This window comes from Mus pahari, chromosome 3 (assembly GCF_900095145.1).
Source record: "Mus pahari chromosome 3, PAHARI_EIJ_v1.1, whole genome shotgun sequence".
Taxonomy (NCBI): Eukaryota; Metazoa; Chordata; class Mammalia; order Rodentia; family Muridae; genus Mus; species Mus pahari.
Genome location: NC_034592.1, coordinates 109102969 through 109130686, shown reverse-complemented (window position 1 = coordinate 109130686; position 27718 = coordinate 109102969). Strand labels below are relative to the sequence as shown.

General features: G+C 38.8%; 1 protein-coding gene across 2 annotated transcripts in view; it reads left to right on the top strand.

Annotated features, from left to right (window-relative positions):
* Cops2 (COP9 signalosome subunit 2) overlaps nt 1–22335 on the top strand; it is a 29250-nt gene extending 6915 nt beyond the window's left edge. Inside the window, exons 2-13 of one of the 2 annotated variants that reach the window (XM_021192102.2) lie at nt 3121–3234; nt 4602–4679; nt 7897–8022; nt 10443–10553; nt 10669–10746; nt 12823–12997; nt 13669–13847; nt 13949–14001; nt 16362–16459; nt 17749–17831; nt 18831–18889; nt 20271–22335. In XM_021192102.2, coding sequence (XP_021047761.1) covers nt 3121–3234; nt 4602–4679; nt 7897–8022; nt 10443–10553; nt 10669–10746; nt 12823–12997; nt 13669–13847; nt 13949–14001; nt 16362–16459; nt 17749–17831; nt 18831–18889; nt 20271–20415 — 1299 coding nt within the window. In that variant the 3' untranslated portion in view covers nt 20416–22335. The remainder of the gene's footprint in view (nt 1–3120; nt 3235–4601; nt 4680–7896; nt 8023–10442; nt 10554–10668; nt 10747–12822; nt 12998–13668; nt 13848–13948; nt 14002–16361; nt 16460–17748; nt 17832–18830; nt 18890–20270) is intronic. The other variant, XM_021192103.2, reaches the window with a different exon arrangement.
* Nucleotides 22336–27718: the final 5383 nt, after the last annotated feature.

Genomic DNA, 27718 nt, shown 5'->3' with positions numbered 1-27718 from the left:
ACTCACTTTGTAGACCAGGCTGGCCTCAAACTCAGAAATCCATCTGCCTGCCTCTGCCTCCCAAGTGCTGGGATTAAAGGCGTGCGCCACCACCGCCCGGCGAGATCACTGCTTCTTATGAGTACATACAAAATGACATAGTATGTTTAGGTCTCTTTTGAAAAATATTGGGGTGCTGGTGAGATAAGCAGTTAGGAACATTGACTGTTCTTCCAGAGGTCCTGAGAACCATGTGGTGGCTTACAACATCTGTAGAGTGATCAGATGCCCTCTTCTGATGTTTCTGAAGACAGCTACAGTGTACTCATTATACATTAAATAAATAAATAATTCTGAAAGAAAAGGAAAGGAAAAGATAGATAGATAGATAGATAGATAGATAGATAGATAGATATTGGGAATTCTGTCCTAATCCCAAGCCAAAACCCATTTATTTTACAACAATAAGTTAATGACTCAAACAGCAGTTTTTAAAGTCAGAAGTCCTAACAATATAATCCAGTGGTACAATAATTTGATACCTGCACTATAAAATAATTCTAAAGCCTCTCTTCTCTGTAACTAAACCTATAAGAGCAGAAGACTATATATGAAGCATAATGCTATAATTCATAACAGTCAAGTCTATGGCAAGGTGTTTGAGGCATTCATTGTTCATTGACATGTAGTGCATAGTGCCTGTTTTTATATTTATAACCCAGGTTTGTAGTGATGTTCCATAGTGTAATCTGGCTAATGCTGCCAGAAACATATTTCATTTTATTAATTTTAGTCATTGTATATTTTTATTATTGTCAAATATTTTATGGAATCCCCCTTCACATCCAGGTCCCATCCATTTACTCCCGAATTATGTGCACACATGCCCCCAGCCTCCCTGGCTTCATTGGATCATAACTCACACTTTAAGAAGCCATAGCTTACATGACCAGATGAGAAACACAAAGAGAGGAGTAGAGTGGAAGGTGGGAAGTAGTTTGAGCAGTTGAACTAAGACCAGGGTGGCTGCAAGCATTGTGAATGAGGGAACAGTTCATAGGAGATGCTGGATGTGGGCAGGAGTCAAATTTTTACTGCTTTCAACTTACAATGGGAAGTCATTTTTATTAAACATACTAAATAATAGACATTTCATGCAGATTATTCTGACTGTTTAACATGAGCTCAGAACGTCAAGGTTAAAAAGAAACCAGAAGCTTATTGGAAAGTAAACTTTTTTTAACTTGTTAGTTTTTTAACTTGTTAGTATGTGACTGAAGAATGAGGAGCTAGAGTGACCCAGGAGTGTCCCTGCATGTGCTGCTTGTGTTGTCTTGTGCTGTGTGCTGTTCTTGCCTGCACCACACTCCTTACCTCACCAGTTCTTCTAGATAATGAACCCACTTATCTTTCAAATCCAGCTTTGACTGTCACTGTTACAGCCCAACTCAGTCACTGTGACAGACAGTTGTTTGCTCTCTAGTAAATTTTTTTTACCTTTAGTATTTTTATTATAAGTAACAAGAGTTAAGAAAATAAATCATTATGAAATATGTTTTTTACCTAGTCTGATCTTATCCCTAAAGGAAGTGTTCCAGTGGAGTTTCAAGAGTTAACTCTAGCTGAATTTCATAGATCATTTATGTGAGAGCAAGTCCTGTTTGTGTTCTCACTCTGCAGAGGCGCACTGCACTGAGAAAGCCATCTTGACGTATTTCTGAGCGTCCTAAAAGCCGTGCTCAGGGAGGCTTTCTTCACTCCTCTGCCTTTACGGTATTCCCTGTAATTTTTTTTTTTTTTTGAAGAAATAAGCTATATTTGAATTTAAAACAACTCTAATATCCATGTCTTTGTATATATTCCCTTTCCCTCGGTACCTTTCTTTTGGTAGAAACTTATCCCTCTGTAATGACTTGTAGGTAAGGAAACAATAATCTTCTTTATTTTGTGAATCTAAAATATTACTTTTTGGACTAGTGAAATGACTCAGTGATTTAGGGCACTTGTCACAGAACCTGACAACCTGTGTCGGTCCTGGACTCACATATGGTAGGAAGGAAAGACTCTGGCAAACTGTGCTCCAACCTGCACATATACCTGCCAGGCCACCTCACAAGTCCAGATAGCTTTATAACATCCAAATAAATAAGCTAAGATGGAACTGTAGAAGTTTAAGGAGTTTTCTACCATGTAAATTCAGTTCTTACTGGAAAATAGGGTAGCAGAAAGGAAAGTTTAGATAAAAAACAAGTGCTATAAGAAGCAATGTAAGCAAGCCGGGCGTGGTGGCGCACGCCTTTAATCCCAGCACTNGGGAGGCAGAGGCAGGCGGATTTCTGAGTTCNAGGCCAGCCTGGTCTACNAAGTNAGTTCCAGGACAGCCAGGGCTATACAGAGAAACCCTGTCTCGAAAAACCAAAAAAAAAAAAAAAGATTTCAATGTATTAATGAGGATTATAACACACATTGATTTCACAGAGTGGAAGTTGTTGGATTTTTTTTTTTCATTTACTTGCTTAGTGTTTCTGTGTGTAATGTATACATGTGTGTAGTGGACACGTGCGGAAGTGACAGGATGGTGTCTCCTCCCCTCACTGAACCTGAGCCTAAGCTGCTCATCACAAACATAATCCTTCTGTCTGCCCATTTCATTCACCCATGTGGCAATAGGGTCCCAGGACTTGAATACTTATGCCTGGGTCTTTACAGTCATGTTGGTAGCTTGAACTTAGTTCTTCATGCTTGTACAGCAGTCTTACCCCTGTCCCCACTTCCCAGCCTCTGAAAGTGCTAGTTTGATATGGAAAAATAATTCCTATCTTACTTTATTCCTTCTCTGTTTTAGTTTGTTTATTTTGTTTTCCCTGAGACATGGTTTCTCTGTATAACCCTGGCTGTCCTGAAACTTACTCTGTAGACTAGGCTGGCTTCAAAGTTAGTGATCTGCTTGCCTCTGCCTGGAATTAAAGGCATGCACCGCCACCACCAGGCTTCTTTTCCAATTTTAAAATAAGATCAATGTTGATGGTTGTTTTATTTTATACAAAAGTAGAGTAAGTTTTATCCTAACAGTACCCACTTATTACAGTGCTGTGTGTGAGTTTCTTTTTCTCATTTATCACCTCTCTTCCTACCACACAGGAGTACTCTGAAGACAGTAACTCTGAGCCCAATGTGGACTTGGAGAATCAGTACTATAACTCCAAGGCGCTGAAAGAAGACGACCCAAAAGCAGCACTGAGCAGCTTCCAAAAGGTGCTTCCAGAGTCTATTTCCAACTGATTTTATGTCTTGAAGTTTATTTTGTTAATAATACTGTATATGTTACTTTTCTCATTGCTACAACCAAGTAATCTGACCAAAAACCAGAATGTAAGTATTTTCTTCAGTTCACTGTTTAGGATGCAATAGTCCTTCCTAGCAGAGAAACCATATTGACCAGAGCATGCTACTAGGATTCTTTCCATCTCAGTGGACCAGTGTAGTGGTTGAATCAGAGGAGCCTCATGGGCTCATAGGTTTGGATGCTTGGTCCCAGATGGTGAAGCTCTTCTTGGGCAGGATTAAGTGGTGTGGCCTTGGTGGAAGAAGTGTGTCAGTGGGGTGGACTTTTGAGGTTTCAAAAGCCCATGCCATTCATAGTGTCTCTGTCTGTCTTTCTTTGTCTCTTTCTATCTCTCCCTCCCTCCTCCCTCCTTCCTTCCCTTATCTCCCCCCACCCCACCCCCTGCACTCCTCCTAGAGGAGCAAATGAGCTTCCAACTGTACCCAGTCCCATGCCCTGACTATCATGGACCTTAACCTTCTGAAACTATACACCTAAATTGAACTGTTTCTTTTATGAGATACTTTAGCCATGGTGTCTTATCACAGCAATAGAAAAAGCTAACTAATATAACTAAGAAGCAGGGAGAGAGACTGGACCTTGAGATGTGGAACTAGGTTATAGCTTCCCAGACTTATATTCCAGTGATTTACTCCCTGTGGCTAGGCTCTACCCTCAGAGGGTTCCACAACCTTCCAAGACAGAACCATCAGTTAGGGACCAAGTGTCAGACACAAGAGCCAGATACTTTATATCCAAACCATAACAGGTACAGTAAATGCAAAGTGGTTCATTTCAAAACGTGTGTGTGATATTTATGATCGTTCTGTCAAAGGATTGTATTATGGATAATAAGCATATATTTCAGAAAGTTTCATATTGTCTTTTCTAATCAAGTTGACCGTGATGTAGGGCTCTTATCCTAAAAAAACACACTAGAGAAACATCCTCGTGGTCAGCAGTATTATTACTATAATCTTGTTGCTTCTGGGAACAGATCAATTGATTTCCTGGTTCTTACTAAAGATGATTCAGGGGAGTCCATTCTGGACGTGCATTATCAAGTAAGTCCTCTTATGTGACAGCTTAAGAGTCAGCTTACTTACCCAAGGATCCCAAGAAGTCTCTTTTAATTCCTTTATTTAAATCCTTTTTAAAATTACACTGTCAGTGAAATTTGGAAGAAAATATTTTTTTTATGAATAGCTTATAAATTTAATTCAAGTCTTAGACATTGGGTGTCATTGAAAAATAGTGAAAAATCGATACCAAGACTAAAAATTTCTTTCCATTGTAGGTTTTGGAGCTTGAAGGTGAGAAGGGAGAATGGGGATTCAAAGCGCTAAAACAGATGATCAAGATTAACTTCAAGTTGGTAAGATTTATTCTGAGACTCACCATGAGCTGCATGCAGGCCTTCTGCTGCAGAGCCCCGGGCTTTCTTCTGTTGCAGAGCCCCGGGCTTTCTTCTGCTGCAGAACCCCAGGTTTTCTTCTGCTGCAGAGCCCCAGGTTTTCTTCTGCTGCAGAGCCCCAGGTTTTCTTCTCTAAAGTTGTTCTACTGACTTCTGTCCACATGTGGACTGCAAAATTATGACTACAGCAATATTGATCTTTTTGTAATTTTTAAAACTCTAATTAGAATAGTTATGTCACGTCTTCACTTTCCTCCCTCCAACTCCTGTGTCTTCTCTCTCCAATGCTAGTTTTTTAATTTGACATGGGATTAAAAATACATATATATTCTGTATGAAGAACTTATTCCTTAGGTATGTTTTCTATGTGTTAATGCATATAGTCCAAGTACATTAGTTGCAGAATGACTTTTTGAAAAACTTACTTTGGAAGTTTATTTTAGAGTTTACAAATTCTATTATTACTGAGACTGGTGCCAACTACTTCAACATTGTACTGGACACCTCTGTTGTCTTTCTTCCTACCAATAATCAACAAATCAAAGAGGCCTGAGTACCTTCAGAAGAAGTTTCTCCCTCTGCTCCTAGCCAGCATCATCTCCCACCTCATTGTTGCAGTGGCCTGTTAGCTGCTCTTGCATCTATCCTTGTCTGCTATATCTGCCATCTGTGCTGTGTTTACCCTTTCTGGTTCTACTTCTCACAGTGTACTGTTACACAAAAACCCTGTGCTTTCTGTTCATTTTTATCATGGTATTACACCAATGTTTCCTATATTTAAATTAAAAACTTGAGAAATATAGATGAAGCAGCAGGTGGCTAAGGGGCAAAGATTTGAATTATTAAAATAATAGCATTAAATGCTAAATGTCAACTCTTAAGATGCTATGATTTGCAGGATAACATGATTCCTTTAAAATGTATTATCTTCATATAATAACAGTTGTTTTGGTTTTAGTCTATTTAAATAATAGACTGCCCTTAAGATTCAATTTTTCTATTTTACCTTGCACAGACCTGGAAAGGATAAGAAAGGGTTATCTGTATCATATAGTATGGTCTTCCTGGTTTGCCATTTGCTTGTCACAGCATCTGTAAATAGGAGACTACAAGAGTGGTCTTGGCTGTGTCTGCCTCTCTCATTTTCTAATAGGCTCTACAGTAGAACCTATGTAGCTGTGCAGTGTTTGGTAGTACAGTTAGAAGGGTCTGTTTCACTTGTTCTGTGTGAGAACAAATTTGCTTAATCTTCCCTAAATCTTAAGTTAGAATTAACATAATTTTTAAGGTTCCTGTCTATATTTAGTCACATACATATTTATTGGGGTTACAGAGGTGAGACAGGGTCTTACTATGTAGTCCTGGAACTATCTATGCTGGCCTGGAACTGACAGAGTTTCTGTACTTTCTATTCCTGCTTCTGCCTCCCTAGTGCTAGGATTAAAAGCATGCACCACAATGTCCAGCTAACTGTCTTAGAGTCATCAAGATAAGCAAGTATAGAAAGATGCTTGCCACCAAGTCTGACAGCCTGAGTTAAATCAACTCCCATTAACTGTCCTCTGGCTTTCCACATTAATGCCCTGGTGCAAATTTTATTTTACATCCCCTCACAAATAATTGGAGGAGGTGGGGGAGAGACTTTCTCATTTCTGTGATAAATTACCCTGACAAAAGCATCTTAAGGCAGAAAGGGCTTATTTTGGCTTACAGTCCAGAGGGGTACAGTCTAGTATGGTGAGGAAAGTATGGTAGCAGAATTAGGTGGCTGGTCATGTCTGTGTGTACTTGGGACACTCCTACAACCTTCTCAAACAGTTTTCCAGCTAGGTGTACAAACGCAAGCCTGTGGGGAACATTTCAGACTGCAACAGTGAGCTTCAAGTTATATAGGCTAAGACAGAGTTCAGAAGTACCTTTTTCTAAAATCCTGCTCTAGTACTGAAACATAAAACCAAAGTTGAGACAGTCTTATTTCACCTTTTTTTTGTTTGTTTGTTTGTTTGAAACAGGGTTTCTCGGTATAGCCCTGGCTGTCCTGGAACTCACTTTGTAAACCAGGCTGGCCTCAAACTCAGAAATCCGCCTCCCTCTGCCTCCCAAGTGCTGGGATTAAAGGCATGCACCACCACGCCTGGCTTTCACCATCTCTTAAGTGCAGGTTTAGTATGTTGTGTAGAGGATATTCCTTGTTAGTTATGGCCTCATGAAACTTCCATAGTTTAAAAAAAAAAAAAACAAACAAAATAAAACAAACAAAAAAACAGGTACCCATAGCTAGCTATCATTCCTTTATTCATTACCCTAATAACCAGAAGAAGATATTTATACCTGCCAGTGCTCCATTTCCTTGAAAGAAATAACTCAATGAAAGAGGTTAATAGCAATAAAAGATGGTAGGGAGTAGACCAGATTATAGAGTTAGTTATACTCCAGAATTAGCTTACATGACACACTCCCCAAATACCTAACTGCTGGACATTTTGCTAGAACCTTTCCTGCTCCCCTGAGTAACTATAAGTCAGTGTATAAGCAGACATACAACATAATGTTGCAGTGGCAACAGGAACTGTGTCTACTATGGAGTAGAGCCCTGTATGGGATGATTTTCTTTATTTTAACTGAAAATAGGTTTTGTTTTGTTTGGGGTTTTTGTTGTTGTTTTTGTACATTATACTCCTAGATCCTCCCCAGACCCCTGGGATGATTTTGTTACGTGGGATGAGTTCTGGGACTTGAGATTGTTTGACCTCATGGAAAGCTAGCCAACTCAAGGGAGAAATGGAACATGTAACTCTTGTTAGAATGTTAGAGTAAATCTTTATTTCAGGGTGAAATAGTAGTTATCTGCATAGCTATTAGCCACACTTGAAAATTAAAATCTGCTTCTTTGGTAGGTATCTTAGCAATTTTCCAATCACATATGCTACGCAGTAAAGAGTTATATTTGAAACTTGGAACATGTATAGGTTTCATCTGTTTATTAGGCTGAATTCCAACATTTATGTCATCCTGTATATAAGGTAACATGTCTGTATTATTGTTCCTCTTTTCCAAGACCATATCATGAATTGTGGCAGGTCCAGTTCAGTGGCAGTAGGTCTGTGTGCTGGATCATACTCCTGTGCGTCTCCAGTCATATGTATGTCTCCAGTCATGCGTTTTTCTTTTCTCACAGACAAACTTTCCAGAAATGATGAACAGATATAAACAACTATTGACCTATATTCGGAGTGCAGTCACCAGGAACTATTCTGAAAAGTCCATTAATTCTATCCTTGATTATATCTCCACTTCTAAACAGGTTAGACTTGCATTTTTTTCTCTTGATGCTGTCAGTGTGTTACTGTGTACAACAGTAATGGTTCTGAGGTTTTGGGTGTTGTTGGTGTGATGGTTGCTTTTCTTTTTGAGATGGTCTCTTGTAGCCCAAACTGGCCTTTAAGATAGCTGTGTGATCAAGGGCACCACTGGGCTCCTGAACCTCCCCTTTCTGCCTCCCAAATGCTGATAGACAAGTGCCATCATGCCTGCTAAGTTGTCATTTTATTTTAAACAAAGGCCGATTTACGAATTACTAGTGTGCTTCAAAAGTAATTGGTTCTATTTTATTGATTCTGGTACTAATCAACATTTAAAGGTAATAAATCTAAGTTAATCTCTTTAAATAGTATTTTCAGATTCTTAAATACTACCTGTAAATAACTTGGGCAGGCATCTTTATTTTTCTCAGACTCCATGCATCTGTCGTTATAGCTGGGGGTTTTGTTTGTTTGTTTGTTTTTTGGTGGGTTTTTTTTTTTTTTTGATGAAGTTGTATCTGCATTTGAACTTAGGGCATTGAGCACGCTAGACAAATGTTCCCATTGAAATTGCACGTGTCTGTACACACACACACACACATACACACATTGGAAATGTGAAATGTGAACATGAATCACAAGTTGTGATGTTTGATTAAAAGTCCTTGAGAAGAACTTGTCCTGTGCCAGACTCAGTAGGTGCTCTATACATGAGTCTATCAAGGATGCATGGTGATAGCTGATAAAGGGAAAGAGGAAAGAGGGATGGCTTCTTCTAGAATGTGGTGGCTAACAAAGGTAATGATGATTTTATGTATTCATCCTAGTTAGTTAGTTAGTTAGTTAGTTAGTTAGGTAGTTAGTTAGTTGTTTGTTTGTTTTTTTTTAAAGATTTATTTATTTATTTATTATATGTAAGTACACTGTAGCTGTCTTCAGACACTCCAGAAGAGGACGCCAAATCTCATTATGGATGGTTGTGAGCCACCATGTAGTTGCTGGGATTTGAACTCTGGACCTTTGGAAGAGCCATCAGGTGCTCTTACCTGCTGAGCCATCTCACCAGCCCTAGTTATTTTATTTTTAAGTTTTGTTATCCTCTGGTGTTTGAACACAGAATATTCTCTGTATCATTTAGTATCTGGTTTTGTAATCCTGACCAGCATTCTCAGAATCAGCCTCATCACACACATATACACACCCCCATACTCACCCATGCACACATGCACATATGCGCATCTGTTCTGGGAATAAGGGGAAGGAAGCCTTGTCACTCAATGGAATTAACTCTAGAGCATCCTCCTGCTGTGTAATGAGTTTGAGGCCAGCCTGGCTGGTGGCACATGTTATCCTTGGGAACAAGGTGAGTTTGAGACCAGCCTGGACTACATGAGATACTGTATCTAAATAAATAACACTAAATTATGTGGAAGCATATTTTCTGTTATTTGCAAACAAGTATCATAAAAACATTTTTGGTACTGTGTTTATAAATGTTATTCCAAAAATGCTAGAGGACTAGAATTGAATAATTTTAAAACTTGAAGGTTGTATTCTTCTTGGTGTTAATGTGAAACTTTTGAAACTTTTGCCTTTTAAAAGAACAAGTAGCTATTGCGTGGGTAGCACTCTAACTCCATACCATCAGGAACCCTGAGTAAGGAGGCAGCCTGCCTGAGAGTCTCAGACTCTGAGAGTTCAGGATCCAGACGCCAGAAACAAAGCTACAAGTAGAAGGGGGTGAGCAAAGAATCTTGAGATGGTGTAAAACAATGGCCTTTATGGGGAAAGTGTCACTCTAATTAGTGATTAACCAACAGCTAAAATTACACTAGAAAAAAAATAGGACTGTTGTTCTGAGACATACATGGGATGTGGTGGCTTACACCTGTATTCCCAGCACTGAGGAGGATAAGATAGACCGCCACAAAGAGTTCCAGGCCAACCTGCTCTACAGAGTAAGACATTGTCTCAGAATAAAAGATAAAACCGTTTTGCTAGGAAGAGTGCTATTGTGCATTCACCCTCGCCCTCCCCCGTTCCCCCTTCCTCTTCCTCTTTCTCTTCCTCTTCCTCTTCCTCTTGTAAAGGCTAAGTAAATAAAATATATGTATATTTAGTAAAGGTCCAGCATATTCTGTTGATATAAAATAAGTGGTTATATTGGGAAGGACAGAGCTGACTGTTACGGCATTAGAATTTATGACCATATAGTTTACATGGTAAGATATATTTCTTGGTTTTACACAACAAGCAAAATCATCTTAGCACTTATAAATGTGATCTCAATGTTTTTGACTATAGTAGACATTTGGTAAGAAATAAATAGTGTATCTTACATGTATTAAAGTTCAAAGATGCACTTTTAGTTTGTTCAAATTAACTTTATTAACAGGTACAAATTTGCTGTTTACAATTATAGAATTCTGATTTTTTATGTCAGATGGATTTACTGCAGGAATTTTATGAAACAACACTGGAAGCTTTGAAAGATGCTAAGAATGATAGACTGTGGTTTAAGACAAACACAAAGGTAACAATTACATTTGTCCTCCTTTTGAAGAGTGGGTGGATACCTGGAGTGATATGCTCCAAGTATATGTACTTCCTCCTAAAGGCTTTTCATCTTAATTAATTTTTTTTTACAGCTTGGAAAATTATATTTAGAACGAGAAGAATATGGAAAGCTTCAAAAAATTTTACGCCAGTTACATCAGTCTTGTCAGGTAACATTCCCTTACCTTTTCCTGAATATAAACACGAAATAATAGTATTCAGCTTACTTAGGAATGTTTGTGTGCAAGTATCCCAAAAATAAAATTTGAACAAATAATGAGTTCAAGTCCATTTTTTTTTTTTTTTTTTTTTTTTTTTTTTTTTTGTTTTTCGAGACAGGGTTTCTCTGTGTAACCCTGGCTGTCCTGGAACTCACTTTGTAGACCTGGCCTCGAACTCAGAAATCCTCCTGCCTCTGCCTCCCGAGTGCTGGGATTAAAGGCGTGCGCCACCACGCCCGGCCTCCATCTTTTTTTATAATGACACTTTGCTTGGAGGTGAGGCTGGCTTTCTGAGTTTTGTTAGAGCAGTGGCTCTCAGTCTTCTTAATGCTGTGACCCTTTAATATAGCTCCTCAGGTCGTGGTGACCCCAGCCATAAAATTATTTTTTTTTTAAGATTAATTTATACAGAGTTTTCTGCATATATATCTGCATGTTAGAAGAGGTCACCAGATCTCATTATAGATGGTTGTGAGCTACCATGTGGTTGCTGGGAATTGAATTCAGGACCCCTGGAAGAGCAATCAGTACTCTCAACCTCTGAACCATCTCTCCAGCCCCATAAAATTATTTTTATTGCTACTTTATAACTATAATTTTGCTACTGTTGTGCTTCATAATGTAAATATTTGATATGCAGAATTATCTAGCAACCCCTGTGAAACGGTTGTTTGCCCTCCCAGAGGATTGTGACCCACAAATTGAGAACCACTGGTCTAAATGCTGGTTTCAATTCTTACCCATTATGGAATGGGGTGTAGTTGTCAATGAGCAAATAAGCCCCTTATAATATGTAGTAAATTTGTACTATCTAGTAATATGCAATATAGAGTTAAGCCGTGGTATTTACTTATTTGCTTTGGGAGTGTGGGGAGTAGTTTCATAAATATAAATAACAAGATATTTTATATTCTAATATATGATATATCTTTTTGTATATCATTTGTAGCATTATTCTCAGATAAAATTTGGAGTGATAGTGTCTATGTCTGCAATCCAGTATGCAGTGTTAGTTGTTGCATATTTTAATATGAGAGACATTATGTTGAGACAGATGCATGGTAAGCTGGTTATGATTTATTAATGGATAACTAAACTATAGTTTAAGGTCAAAGACTTTATGAACAATAAATTTGCTTAGTGTGTATTTTTTTTAAAAAAAAATATTTATAGCTATGTGGCTATAGGCCATAAACTAAGGCTTAATTTTGCAAGCATATTCTGAGTTGCTATGCAGTCTTCCTGCCATGCATAAGAATGGCTGAGATGAGAAAGTGTAGCATATTTTTATCTCCTTAGGTGCGTTCAGGAAGTGGGTTTCCATTGAATAGATGATCTAAAGCAGTTGTGAAGGAAGAACATTAGTGTACTTCCTAGCTTAAAATATAAAACTGCATTGATTTTTAAATTACATTTAAGTGTGGGCACGGTATACATGTACATGCCACAAAGTGCATGTTGAGGTCAGAGGACAAATTGTGGGAATCACTTCTCTCCTTGACTGTGTGGAAGATAGATGACTTGACAGCAAGGGTCTTCCAACATCAAATTTTTAGTACATGGGTATGGAGAGATGGTTCAGAAAGTAAGAGCACTTTGTTACATGAGTACAAATTTAGTTCCACATCACCCACTGATGACAGTCAGTATGGCCATGCATGCCTGGAACCCCAGTGCTGGGGGGATGGCCACCAGCCTAACTGAGCTTCCCTAAGAGACCCTGCTTCAAGAGATGAGGCAGCCAGTGTTTCCTGGCCTACACACAGGAACGTACAAGCATACACATATCCAACACACAGAGGTTTTCTTAATGAATGTCATTTTCTTTAAAAGAATATTTTATATACACAAAAACTTATAGCCCCTTTTCTCTATCAAGGTTCCTTTGGTCACTCTACAGTTAGCCATGATCCAGTATAATCTATAATGCATATAACACAGAGATACAAGGTTCCCAAGTTAACGCTAATAAAATCTCTCAGTTGCCCCTGCATTTTGTCTTGATTGAAATATTTGTTTTCCTAGACTGATGATGGAGAAGATGACCTGAAAAAAGGTACCCAGTTATTAGAAATCTATGCTTTGGAAATTCAAATGTACACTGCACAGAAGAACAACAAAAAGCTTAAAGCACTCTATGAGCAATCACTTCACATCAAGTCTGCCATCCCTCACCCACTGATCATGGGTGTCATCAGAGGTAAGTTTGGATGGAAAGGGTAGGAGGGAAAGTCAGGAGTCATTGCATGAGACTGAGTGGCTCTAAGGTTGTTTCTGTTTTACTGACAGTAAATGGTAAAGTATGAAAGTCATAAAGAGGTCTGTTAGAAAGTAGCATGTGTTTTTTTGTCTTGAGAAGGTCACACTAGGGGGCTGGAGAGATGGCTCAGCAGTTAAGAGCACTGACTGCTCTTCCAGAGGTCCTGAGTTCAATTCCCAACAACCACATGGTGGCTCACAACCATCTGTAATGGGATCCAATGCCCTCTTCTGGTGTATCTGAAGAGCACAACAGTGTATTCATATAAATAAATCTTAATAAAAAAAAAGAAAAAAAGAAGACAGTCTCAGTAATAGAGATACTAATTAGGAAAGTCACATTACGAGTGTACCTCTCCTGAGTTTGTAATAACATAAAGGATTACTTCTTATTCCGTAGAAACTGTAAAGATTTGCAGTAGGTTACTCAGTGAGCTTTCCTTATAGAATAAAGATATAGACCCTAGGTATACCCTGGAGTTGCCATGTGGAAGATACAGTTACACCTTGGGGCTATACTGGGCTACTGCCGTGCAGGACATACAGTTAAAAGCCAACGCAGTAGCCTCCATTTGTTCTTCATCAATTAAACTTTTTTTTTGTTGTTTATAGAATGTGGTGGTAAGATGCACTTGAGAGAAGGTGAATTTGAAAAGGCACACACTGATTTTTTTGAAGCTTTCAAGAATTATGATGAATCAGGAAGCCCAAGACGAACCACTTGTTTAAAATATTTGGTCTTAGCAAATATGCTAATGAAATCAGGAATAAATCCGTTTGACTCACAAGAGGTCTGTCTGCTCTTTTCACTTTTATTAGCTAATTGGCTTTCTAGACAAGAGGTACTGTTAGTATGTATGCGTAATTTATTTTTGTTTTGTTTTTTTGTTAGGCTAAGCCGTATAAAAATGATCCAGAAATTCTAGCAATGACAAATTTAGTAAGGTAAGCTTTATGTTTCCCTAAGGCAAACCCTTTTAAAGCAGCTCACAGAGGGGAGTGACAGACAACAGCAGAGAACAGTTGACAATCAGCATCTGTTCTTTTGTATGTTTGTCTAAAAGGCACCAAAGTTCATGTCAATCTTTTGAAGCCATTATGCTGTTTCTGTTAGTCACAGGTTATGTATAAAAATCTCACCTGGTTTGTTTTTTTTTACTTTATGCTGTTTTTTTTTGTTTTGTTTTGTTTTCCTTCTTTCCAGTATAGGAGAGTGAGTCACTTGCCAAGGTTGACCTTGAACTTGTAATTCTACTGCCTTGGCCTCTTTCAAACCTGAACCATCAGGCCCAACTTGGTTTTCTTTGTTATTTATTTCTTTTTTTTACTTATCTTTTGTTTGTTTGTTTTACTAACTGTGTTTATGTGTGACATATACACCAGTTTTAGCTTTGTCACAAAACTTTCTCAATATCTCTGCCTACCTTAAGTCTAAAATAATGTGAATTGGCCAAAGATAAATCAAGAATTTTCAGTAATGAGAGGCATAAAAAACATGCTTTCTCAACGACAAGATAAAAATGACATTAAAACAAAAAGTTTAAGGCGAGACCTGGTGCTACACACCTTTAATCCCAGCACTCAGGAGGTGGACGTGGAGGATCTCTGTGAGCTCAAGGCAAGTCTAGTCTGGACAGTGAGTGCAGACCAGTCAAGGCTACAGAGTGAGACCTTACCTCAAAAAAGAAACAAAACCTCATTCTTAGCCCTAAGTAAGAATCAAGTCTATGGAAGAAGTTTTGTTATACATACTTTGCACTGCTACATTAATCAGTGTTCACCCATTGCTTGTGTTTTAAATTGTTTACTGTTTGTTGAATTGGGTTGATTTTCATTGTAAAAGGGCATTTCTCCAATCTTTTTTCAAGAGATTTAATTTATCTACATTTGTTACATTATCTCGAGTTGCTTTGACTACAAATTAATATTTAAAATATTTTGTTTATAGCATTGGCTTGCTAAACATCAATTAAAACTAAGGAAATAGTGAAAGTTTTGATAGAAGTTAATGTTATATAAATTGGTTAAGTATAATAAAACACATTAAACAACTGCTTTATCACACCTTTACAAGGTAATAATTATTCTGTATTTATTACATCTTGTGACCCAGTAAAGCATTTATAATAGAACTCAAAAATTTATTGTAATAATACACTTTTTCCCAAGCAAGGAATAAAATTAAAATCTACTTAATTGAAAATGTTCTTATAGTTAAAATATAGGCATATGCAAGTATAAGATAAAATATGCATGCAATGTTTTCTCTACCTGAAGATAGCCTCCTGTTGTGCATTACAGTGTGTTGGGGTAGGTAAGAAAGTAATACTTCCTAATTTTATCTTCCTAGTCAGTTGCCAGCAGACTAGAGGAAAATATTTGCTGTTGAAGCACTTGAATCACCTGCCCCTAACATGAAGTTACATTGCGGCCCAACAGATGGAAGCACAGCAGAGGGCGTGCAGAATGGTTGATGATATGCCTTACATACAAAGCACACAGTGGTGCCATATCCAGAAGGTTGGCCTCTTCCTTCTCAGCACCTTCAGCAATCCCATAGTGCCTTACATGGGTGTTTCCAGAGTAGGTGCCAGATCCCTAAGGAGAAGTATAGAGATCATCAGCCTTTGGCCTTCTGCAACATGGGGTTCCATCACTGTGTCCTCTGTATGTGATCACTTGGCATTTCTTGTCTCTCGTGTTTCTGCTATAAAAGTTGATGAGATTTTAAAGCTAGAAAGACTTGAGAATCAATCCTTTTGAAAAGTTTTTACAGTTGCTGGTAGCTTTCTAGAAGATAAAAATTAGGAAGCTCTATTATCTGGTTCTTCTTCCAAAAGGATATGCTTTCTTATTTGAAAGCTAAGACCAAGCTCCCTTGTTGAATAATGTGCATGAAACCTGGTTTGTTTCTTTAAGAGCAATTAGGGATCAGAAATGCACAATTTAATTTGAAAACATCAACTAATATAATAAACATTTTACTGTCAACTATGAACAAGACTTAAGATTTGAGATTCTGTTAAATTACTAATATGTCTGAGTAATAACATCTCCTCCCCCAAACAGATTCATTTACTCTTTCCTTTAGAAAACAAAAAAGCAGTAGTTTGGGGGGGGTCATTTATTTGGTGCTAGAAAAGGATTTTTGAGGAAGGTTCTGTTTGTGTCATGTATATTTAATTTTGACTTCTTTAATAGAAACAATAAGAAAGCTGTGGTTGTTGCGTATAAAGGTTGAGAGGTAGACTCTGGATTATGTTTGATACATGGGGCAACGTTTATCCTTTTTTTTTCCATGTTAGTGCCTATCAGAATAATGACATCACTGAATTTGAAAAGATTCTGAAAACAAATCACAGCAACATCATGGATGATCCGTTCATAAGAGAACACATTGAAGGTACGTTTGTGGGCTGGCTGAGTTGTTCCTTTTTTGGAGTTGTTAAGTACATGCTTCTTGATGAGGCTGCATGGAATAAATTGCAGTAGCAAAGGTCAGAAGCATTTCTAAGTGCTAAGTTATTAGCAGACTTCATATGAACATCAGATTTGTACATGGCATTTGTTTTCTTTTGCCTTTTTATTCTAATATAAATATTGCTGTAATTTGGTTATTGATGCTTTAGATTCAAACTTGACTGTTAAGGTTCATCAAAAAGCTGTGAAAATATATTGGATGATGTAGTTTCCCCCAAAATGCAAGGAAACATTGGGACTTTTCTCAGAGTAAAGTAAGGCTTTAGTAAGTTCTGCTGACTTGCCACAGACAGACACTGTTCTGACAGCTCCAGTGCTCCCATCCGTTAAGAACTATTGAGGGCTGGGCAGTGGTGGCTCATACCTCTTATCCTAGCACTCAGGAGACAGAGGCAGAAGGCAGAAGGATCTTACCTACAGAATGAGTTCCAGAATAGCCAGGGCTACACAGAGAAACTCTTGTGTTGAGCCGGGGGAGGGGGATATTGAGGGCACCTAAATGACTATTGGGAGCAGTCCACTAAATATTTAAGTGCATCAGAAAAATTTGAAGAATATGTCAGAAGTACTGTTCTCTTGTTCCCTATTTGCTTTTTTTATTTCATTCAATAGGGTTTTTGTTTTTTTGGTTTTTTGTTTTATTTTTTATGATCCTGGAGTGATACTCTACTTTGTAAAAGCAGAAAAATATAAAAGTATTATCAGTGAACTCTAGTCTTTTTTTTTCTTTCTCTTCAGTTTTGTGTGAGGGATTGTATATGGGCCAGGCATAGTGGTACATGCCTGTAATCCCAGCACTAGGAACCTAGGCAGAGGGAGGAACATCTCTTGAGTTCTGGGACAAGTGAATTAATGAAACTGTAAGATGGAATGCAACGTATAAGAGCCCTAGGACAAGTAACTCAGCTAGTGTGAACCAGCACTTCTCAAACATGTTAAAGGTTAAGGAAGTGATGAATGGGGAATGTCAAGAAGACAGAAACCTATTTTAAGAGATTTGCAACATAAACATGCTCAGGGAACGAGAAAGTGGGAGAGACAACCTCAGGCTATGCTTTCATCACACCGGAGTTTTAAAGGCTAAACACCCGTGTCTTTACCAAGCAAAATGGTTTGAGAAGGTAAATCGTGTAGTTAATTAGCATGGCTTGTGCTTACATGATTCTTAAAGACCTTCACAGTTACACTGTTTTTTTCTTTTTGTCTTTTCAGAGCTTTTACGAAACATCAGAACACAAGTCCTCATAAAGTTAATTAAGCCTTACACAAGAATACATATTCCTTTTATTTCTAAGGTATTTGTGGGGTTTAGTGTTTATGATTCGTGCCTACAATTGTAGTGTACCTATCTTTATCTTTTTAAGTGTGACTAACTTGGGCATGCATCTTTTTTTTAAGTAGAATACTTTTGTGCTTCACTGAGACATGGGTTTCACGTAGCCCAGGCTGACTTGATATATAGAGTGTGGGTGTGTGCACAGTCACATGTACTCATGTAACTCTGTATAGATGAGGAAGACCTTGAACTCCTAATTTTCTTGCCCCTCTGCCTTCCAAGTGCAAGGCTACAAGTTTGAGCCACCAAGGCTTTAAATTTAATATGAAATTTCCATTGTTATTTAATGTAAATTGCTTTTAAAGAAAAGAGCTTTAATGTGTAAGAGAAATTACAAATCACTCAGTTTCTAAGACTCATTATTCTTAGGCAGAAGAGAATGAAGCATTAATAAAAGTCCAATTCCAAGCATTGCAAATGGAGTAGGAGTATACCCAGGGTTACAAGAGGGCCGAGGGCACCATTTGGTACAGAGTGCTTGCCTACAAGATATTCTCATGTGGTAATAGGTTTGTTTAAAATCTTAAGCCAAGCCCAGGAGCATACGTCTAATCTCAGTTGTTCAGGAGGCTAAGGTGGGAAGATTGGAAGTTCAAGGCCCACCTTGGCTACAGAGTAAACTTAAACCAGCCTGACCAACTTATTGAAACCCAGTCTTAAACGTGACAAGAGGGTTGGGATATAGCTGAGTGGTATAGTATATGCACAAGACCCTGGGTTCGGTGCCCGGGATCAACAGGAAAGCCTTCTTTCTCTGCACAGATGGGGTTGTAGGTCAGTAAGAGGGCATTTGCCAAGTGTATGGGGCCCTGGGCTAAATTGCCATTGTAGTAAAGAAGAGGAAAAAATGAAATCTCCTTTATTAATGTTTCCATTCAGTGGTATTAAAGCCAAACATAACCATGAAATCTTTTGAAATATTAATTAGTAGAATTATATAATGAACTCTTTTTCGCAGGAGCTAAACATAGACGTAGCTGATGTGGAGAGCTTGCTGGTGCAGTGCATCCTGGATAAGTAAGTTCTGCAGCTTCTCTAAACGACTGTGTGTCTTGTGTTTGTATATAAGGGCAGTTTCCTGTGGAGGCCAGAGGAGGGTGTTAGAGCCCCTAGAGCTGGAGTTACCTATGGTTCTGAGCCACTAAACTTAGTATTGGATCTAAAGTCAGGTCCTCTAGAAGAGTAGCAAGTGCTCTTATACACTTGCTGCTCTTTCCAGTGTCCTTAGCGACTTTTTAAAGTTGCAAGATGTTGGTTACTGTCTTTTTCTGTTGGTGTGATAAAACACCAAGGCTAAGGCAACTTAGGAAAAAAAAAAAAAACATTTAATTAGGCTATGATTTCAGAGAGTAAAGCGTCCATGATAGTGGAGAAAAGACAAAGCTAAGAGCTCACATTTTGATTGGCAAGTAGTATGCAGAGGGAAAGACATTGAGAATGGCTCTAGTCTTTTGAAACCTAAAGCTCACCCCTGTGACACACTTCCTAACCCTTCCCAACAGTTCCTCCAACTGGGCACTAAGGGTTCAGTGTATGAGCCTGTGGAGACCACTCTCTCAGACACCACAGTAATCATAAAGTCTGAATAGTGATGGCAAGGGTAACATAGCAGCTCAACTGTTGATTTACCATAAGGACCACTGTGGCTGGGATTTCCTAATAGGAGACATACAGTGACTCTTTTGTAAGTGAATAAGCATACTGAACACATGATCTCTAGAAAGGTTCTAAGTTATTTTTCAGACAGGTTTCTCACTCTTTGGATGGCTTACATACTACTAAGAACTTACTTACTTACTGGGCCTATGACGTGGCTTAGCAAGTTAAAGCACTCTGCATAACCCTGACAGTCTGAAAAAGGAACCAGCTCCTGAAAGTTGTGCTCTCCCACATGCTGGGCATGCACACACATGTGTGTGTACAGACACGGTGATTATGTTCCTGACAATCTGTCTCCGTGTCTTAGATGGTCTCACTGTGTAGCTCTGACTGGCCTGGGATTTACTGTGTAGACCAGGTTGTCCACATCTGTCTCTCAAGTGCTGGGATTAAAGATGAGTAACCCCCATGTCCAGCTATAAGGCATAAGCACCATCTGTCACAAAACAGTTTGGATGTTATTAATAGCAGTTTGCTTTGAAAGCATGGCCGGTGTCACTACCTTTCATAATGTAGGGATCTGGTGAGAAGTGGCAGCTGAGCTTAGAGCTGGTGTCTTAAAAATAGACTAAGGCGATAAATGTTACAACTAACACCAAATTTACCTACTTGGTAGAAGTAGGCAAAGCAGGTTTGGGTTTTGTTTTATTTTTATGTTGGTGTTTTGATTGGCTGTGTGGTGTGTGTGTGTGGTGTGTGCAGAGATAACTGGAGACCTGGCTTTCTTATTTGGTTCCAGCACTATTCATGGCCGGATTGATCAAGTCAACCAGCTCCTTGAACTGGATCATCAGAAGAGGGGTGGTGCCCGATATACTGCGCTAGATAAATGGACCAACCAGCTAAATTCTCTGAACCAGGCTGTGGTCAGTAAACTGGCTTAACGGAGATGGAGCTTTGCGGCCATGCTTAAGGCAACAGTGCAGACATGTGACCCTTGAGGACTGGAAAGGCAAAGCTCCCGTGGTTGGTGTCCTGAGAGGGATGGAGTTATGGCAGAAGTGCTTTGTGATGAACTGCTTTGTGGTTTGCTGCTGCATTTATCCCAAGAAAACCAGCTTTAATCTCCAGAAGAAAACCAAAACACCATGGGATTTATGCTGTGTTGACATCTTGCCCTAAACATACAACACCATAGTAATTTGTCATGGGCAACATGACCAGAGAGAAGATTTTTGTCATGATTTTAAAAACACTGACACGCTACTGTTGGTTAAATTTAAACAGGTTGTACCTGCAGAAATTCTCTCACAAATAACCTGCAATAACTTGAAATTCATACCCTTTTGAACACTTCCTTTTCTCATGTATAAATGAAAATGTTTGCTGCATTTTGCAAAATGTCAATTCTCCAAAACTGTGTCCGTCTATTTCTGTCCTTGCAGCTAGTAAAGGTTAGATGACCTGAACTCTCAGTGGCACGCTGTCACCTGGGGCTCAAGCAGCAAAATAAACAGTGCAGCTCAGAAATTATAGCTTGTTCTTGATGTGTTTTTATTACATCCGGGGTTGCTCTTTTGTTTTTAGTATCTTAAAATCTTCAGGTTATTTTGTCTTCAGTTAAGATTTAAAAGCCTGAGAGCAAATAGTTAAAGCTAGTTATTTGCTTCCAGGTTTTTAAAATTAATGTTTCTTGATAAAGCAAGAACTCCTTTCTAACAGAGCCCTTACATAGAACTCCTTTCTAACAGAGCCCTTGCATAGAACTTGTTTCAACAGTGATGCTCTAAAGGGTTATGATTCTTTTTTTTTTTTAAAGACTGATAATTTCTTTTTAAAAGAATACGTGTTAACTCTCAGAATGTCACTTTAAACAAATATGCCAGAATCTAGACAGCGAAGTGAATGTTACCTGCATAGTGACCATTGCTGAAAGGTTATTTTCTAATGCCAGCAACAACCATTGCCCGAAGCCTCTTGGGTTTGCTCTTGGAGAATTACAGTCAAAGTTAATTTAGGTAACTCACTACTAACTTCATGTTTATACCTTGTTTGTAAAGATTATTAACAAGCTTGTCTGTCTTTACCCAATTTGGCCCCAGATACCAGTTTCAAAGAAATACCTAAATTTAGATAATGTAGAAGGTATGCATCTGACTTTGAAAGCAATCCCCAAATAATTTTAAAGTATTTTGTGCAGTGGCAGTATAGTTAGGAATGAACTATGGCCTTCGATGGTGACAGAACTCAGCTCATTTGAATGTATTGAGTTTTGGATGTATTTGTTTCATTTTTTAAGTTCACATTATCATATAGTGTCAAAAGAAGGAACTAAGATTAACATAATGTGCTTGGTTTTTCTATTGCTCATTATTATGTAAACAGTCGAGTGGCAGTGCAGAAGGAAGACTGTGTGACTGAAGAGTGGCAACCAAGAAGTTTGATCATTAAATCAGATTTTATAAACAGTAGAAAGAGCATGGACTTAAAACAAGGCATGCTTATTTGGTTTTGTCAAAATTTTACGAAAATATGTGATATATATTTATACTAAAACTATATAATCCTTAGATTTAGGAAAGCAGTCAGTTAATGTCTAGCAGAATAAAGCAGTATTAAATACAGATATACGTTGAAAATTGTAGAAAACTGAAAGAAGACGAAAGACAAAATGTCAATGGTAGGGAATAAAAAGTTTAAGATATTATAAAAGTATGTGTATTTTCTTCTATTCTACATAAATCATTTGTGAAAAGTGTGTTCACATTTTTTTACAGGAGTGATAACAATTAGGATTTATTTTTCCAATACAATTTGGAGACCCTTTGTTACCCAAATAAAAATGACAAGTTTCTGTGCCTGTATCAGGTGTGTGCATGTGATGATCAGAACTCAAAGGGTCTCAGCCGTGTGTCCAGTCCAGCTCCTGAAGTGCTGGCTCTGTGCTGTCTTAAAGTTTGTAGAAGGCAGTGTGCTTGTTACCCTGTGGGAAACTAGGCCAGCTGTGTAGTGAAACTGTATGACAGGCCCTGCCTGCTTCCAGTGTTAGTCTCACAACATGCCTAACAGTCTAACTCTCAGTTAAGGTTTCCTTTTCTTCTTAAGGATATTTCCATGCAGAGTCAAAGTCTCACTGTTTTGTGTTCATCTCATTTATGTTTCATTCCTAAATGTGGTTGAAGCACTCTATACCAGCCTGAGGTGTCTCCACTAAGGTCTCTGCAGCAGTCAGGTGTCATGGCAGCCTAAAGTGTCTACACTGAGGTCTGTGCAGCATTCGGGTGTCACGGCAGCCTAAAGTGTCTACACTGAGGTGTCTGCAGCACTATCAAGTATGCAAGAGCTGATTTCTGCTTTTTGTCTTGCTCTTAAATTAGCATATAAAATTGTTTATTTTTTCTCACATCTTTAGCATAACTTTTTCATGATATGGGTATAGCTGTTCTAAGCATATGAATCCCTTCTGATTGAGCTAAGAGCCTGACTCCATGATGGGGTAGTTGAAGTAGAGCCCCTCTCATGGGCTGCTGGTGGTATAGTGTGCCATTGGTTACTTTATATAAGGTGTGCAAGACCCTGGTTAAAAACACCTGTGCTTGGTATTTAAAGGGCCAAAGCGATAGAAGTTTTCTTTTTTTAATTAGTAACCACTGGTGAATACACAGTATATGGACGGTGCTGAGTAGATACTTCTGATACATAGAAGGAACTATTTTTGAAAATAATTCTTTTGGGGGCTGGAGAGATGCCTTAGTTTAAAAGCACTGACTGCTTTTCCAGAGGTCCTGAGTTCAATTCCCACCAACCACATGGTGTTTCACAACCATCTGTAATGGGATCCAAATGCCCTCTTCTGGTGTATTTAGAGAGAAAGACAGTGTACTCACATAAAATAAATAAATCGTTTAAAAATTTTTGTTTTTTAAAAGTTAAACCTGAGTTTCAGTTATTTAGGGCTTTAAAATGAGAGTTGACTGTGTAACACAAGTAGTTTGGCTGTTCTTCCCTTGGAATTTTTGACTGTAAAATGTCTAACATTCTTACCCTTTTTTTTTCCCCTCAACTAAGATCTCACGTTGGCCCAACTCCAGCTCCTGCTCTGCTCCTGCAGTGCTGGGGTTAAAGGCCTGCAGCACCACATCTGGTTCTCTTGCCTTGAAAGAAAGAAAGGCTGTTGGAGCTGAGATACAGAATAAAAAATAAGACAGAAGGCCCTAGCTGTCAGGTGTCTAGCCTCAGAGCCTTAAGGTAGAAGGCAGGGAAGGCTGAGCGGGACTACAGAGGAGCTGCCTCAAACCAAAGCAAAGCAAGTACACAAGCAAAAGCAAGTAAAACAGACCTTACAGACTCAGTTCCAGAATCAAAGGGATCTTCTAGATCACTGAGTGAGAGCAGAAAAGCTTCCTGTGGCAGCAACAGTTACTGTGGTGGCCTCTGTCACCCCAGTAACCTGGGGGTTAAGCAGTGAATGCCGAACAAAATTAATGTGGCCTTGGAAATAATTCATCTTTCCCTAAGTCTGTTCACTCTGTACACACACACACAGAATCCCTTGCCCTGTAAAGCAATTTATAGAGAGCCATGTTAATTTCTTCTAAGACATTACCTAAACCGATTTTAAGATTTGGAAGCAAATCATCTCGTTTTAACTTTTTGAGAAATCTGTAGTGGGGCTCTTCCAGAGGTCCTCAGTTCAATTCCCAGCAACCACAGGGTGGCTCACAACCATCTGTAATGAGATCTGATGCCCTCTTATGGTGTGTGAAGACAGCTACAGTGTACTTATATGTAATAAATTAATCTTTTTTTAAAAATGTAGCAACAATAGGTAAATTTGTCCAACTTAAAATCTGTAGTGCCTAATATACAGCAGTATTTTCAAATGACATTTAAAACTCAAGTACCTTCTCCACAATTCCAAAAACTGCGCCATTTCAAATCTTAGCAGTCTTGGGAAATAGTTTTTGAGCCAGTTGCCAATGCAGGGCATTAAGGCACATACGACCTAGACCTTGCACCGTGATACTGGCCTGAGAACACTGTGCTTGCTCATAAACATTTCCTTCCACTCAGACCAGCACACAGGTGGGTACAGTGAAGGAAACCCTAAAATGCACAAGACAAGAAATGAAGACAGATCTAGCTTGGAGAACTGTAGTCAGCCACCACCATGCCCAGCCTATAGGTTAGGTTTGGTTTGGTTTGGTTTGCCTTTTAACCCTGCCTGGCTTGGACATAAGGCTTTTAAAGAGCTCTTCGTTTTCATCAACTCAGGAAAACAAGAGTTCTAGCATGTTTATTTCTCAAACCTCTTCAGAGCAATGGATAGAAAAGCCACTGACTTTTTCTTTGTGTCTTGCAGTTCTCACTAAGTGAGTGACTGGGGACACAGCTGAGGATGGAATTAGAAGATCCACAAGTCAGCCCCTGAGAGTCAGCTTATGTACAGGGCGCTTGAGACGTGTGGCAGGCAGAATTAGGTGTCGGAGGTTTTTAACTCACCTAGAAACACACACACATCCTTTATGAGCCATAAAATGATAGAACCATTTCTTACAATCTCTTGTTCGTTCAGTTGGAAGCCATGCAGGAGAGATGTTTTGAGAATGTTTTTCAAAAAATAGGGCTCAAGTTTAGTCCTTTGGTTTGAAGATGAAATATTTCTTATTCTGTCTTGGATGTACTCATGTTCTAAACAAATGTTTCTTAGGACTGATTTCTTCCATGTGAGGTTAAGTATCTCCAGGCAGAGAATTAGTACAAGGAAAGTGGTAGGAGAACAGTATAGTCTCCCAGGCCCCTAGTGTGGCTACCTAAATTGGTCATCTTAGGAGCTGTGATGTCAAGAAATCACTTAGAAATTTGTTAGATACCCAAAATAATTGCTTGGGTGTAACTTCACATACAACCCTAATTCTCAAAAGTACAGTAGTACTGTAGTCAGCTAGCATTTGGAAGTCAGAAGGGCTTTTAGACTGATGGCTTTGTGGCCAAAATTCCATAATGAATATTCAAAGTCAACATCATTTTCTAAGTCTACCATGATGTGGAACTTGCAGGTTAGCGAGTTGCATTGAGACTGTGATAGGCAATAGTACTTCAACCTAGCAAGGGTCTATGCATGTGTGCTGCCTAGTCTTTTGTCAACTTCGCACAAGTTTGCTAAGAGGAACTCAGTTGAGAAAATGCCTTCATGAGACTGGCTTGCAGGCAGTATTGTCTTGATTGGCAGTGCCATCCCAGGCTTGGTGGTCCTGGGTGCTATCTAAAAGCAGGCTCAATAAACCACAAGGAACAAGCCAGTAAGCACCTTCCCATGGCCTGTGCCTCAGCTCCTGCCTCCAGGTCTATAGCTGGTTTGAGTTCCTGCCTTGACTTCCCTCTGCATTAAACTGTTAGCTGGAAGCATAAAATAAACCCTTTCCACCTGAAATCACTTCGACTCATGGTGTGTATCACAGCAACAGAATCCCTAACTAAGACAGTATGTCATATGTACACCTGTGTTTTGAGTGTGCGTTTGTTTTGAGCTGGTTTTGTAGTATAATAGTTTTAGGCTTCCAACTCTCTATTTTTTAGAATAATGAGTGGAAGTTTGTAATTTTTTTTCTAGAAACCTATTTGAAGAGTTGTGTTGCAGCTGAGGTTCTGAAGACAAGCATTTTGTAGGCAGATGTAGATAGGCTACTCTGCTTTGTTGGCTTCCACAGGGCTGACCCTCAAGATGTTGCCATTCCCTTTCTTACTACAAAGCCTTCATCCCCAAAGGTACAAAAGGAAGCTGGCAGTGTTCTGCAACAGAGAAGGAAATGTGCTTTCTCTCCACCCTGCATTGTTCTCGTGGGCATTCACTGAGTGCTACCACGTGCCAGGAACTGCCCTAGGCTGCAGAATGCCAATGGAACAAATTATCCTTTTGCCCAGAGAGCACAGCTCTATGAGGAAAGGCTAATAAGTTAATTTTGGGGGAAAAGGAATTACCAAACAAATGAAAGTTGATTTCACATGGGACTAATGAAAAGCCTGACTATGCAGGTATTGGTAATACTGGCTCAGGCAGAACTTAAGTTTATCCAAGTTGAGCAGAACGGACCAGATTATATGTGTTTTATTACTTAGTGAAGTTTTGTTTTCAGGTTTTTTTCCCAAATGTGATAGGGAGCATTTAGAAATGTAAAAGGATTCTAGTCATTATGGAAAATATGCATGGAGTAAAACCAGTAGAGATACATCGCAGGAGCTAAAATTTGAATTACATAGAATCAAGACAGGGTCAGCAGGATTCACCGAATTGACATCCTGGGTAATGGAAGCAGGATGTTAGGTTTCTCACTCTGACTAGTAGTAGACACTTTCCATAATTTCCCATTAAAAAGTGAAAGTAGAAAGCCCATTTTGGCTGTAGTGTGTGTGTGTAAACTCAAAATCAACCTTAATGGGGTTTTAAGGGTGTGAGTATTGTTAACAACAGGCCAGTGTTGTTCAGATAAATGACAGACAGCCTCTGCTCAATACCTCTTGGAAACTTTGCTTTAAAACAGGCTCTCTATGAAGCCCAGGCTAACTTCAAACTTGTAATACTCCTGTCTCAGCCTCCAGAGTGCTGGGGTTACAGGTGTGCATCAGATTTAGCTTCAATAAAATATTTTAAAGCCAGAGGTTTGGTTTTGCTTCTCTCAACATCATATAAGTATGTAACTTACATGAGTACAAGTTTACATCAGACATAGTGACTCATGACTACAGATGTAACATTCATGAAGCTGAGGCAGGAGGATCACTCAGGCCAGTCTGTGATACAGTAAGTTCAAGATCAACTTGGGCTAGTGAGAGAGACCATCTCTAAAAACAACCAAAATGATACCATTTATAGTAAGTGCTAATTGCCCCAATAGCACAATAGATAGATAGAAGATAGCCATACACATACACACAAACATACATACATACATACATACATACATACATACATACGGTATTATGAGCAAATCATGAATTCTGCGTTTTCTACCCAGTTCAAATATAAACACCATAACATTCATGGTTATTTTTAATAATCTCACATTGACAGTGTAGCAATATACGACTTGTCCTAAAATTACTGCTTTTCTATCAGAAAGCGCCTACTTGCATGCTATTTCCAAACCTATGCTTCTCCCCAAACAAGGAAGGTGAGAGGAACTGCCTATATGTGTGCTTATGGGAAGGCACTTAGGCAGGGACATTCCTCACTCAGGGGTGCACATA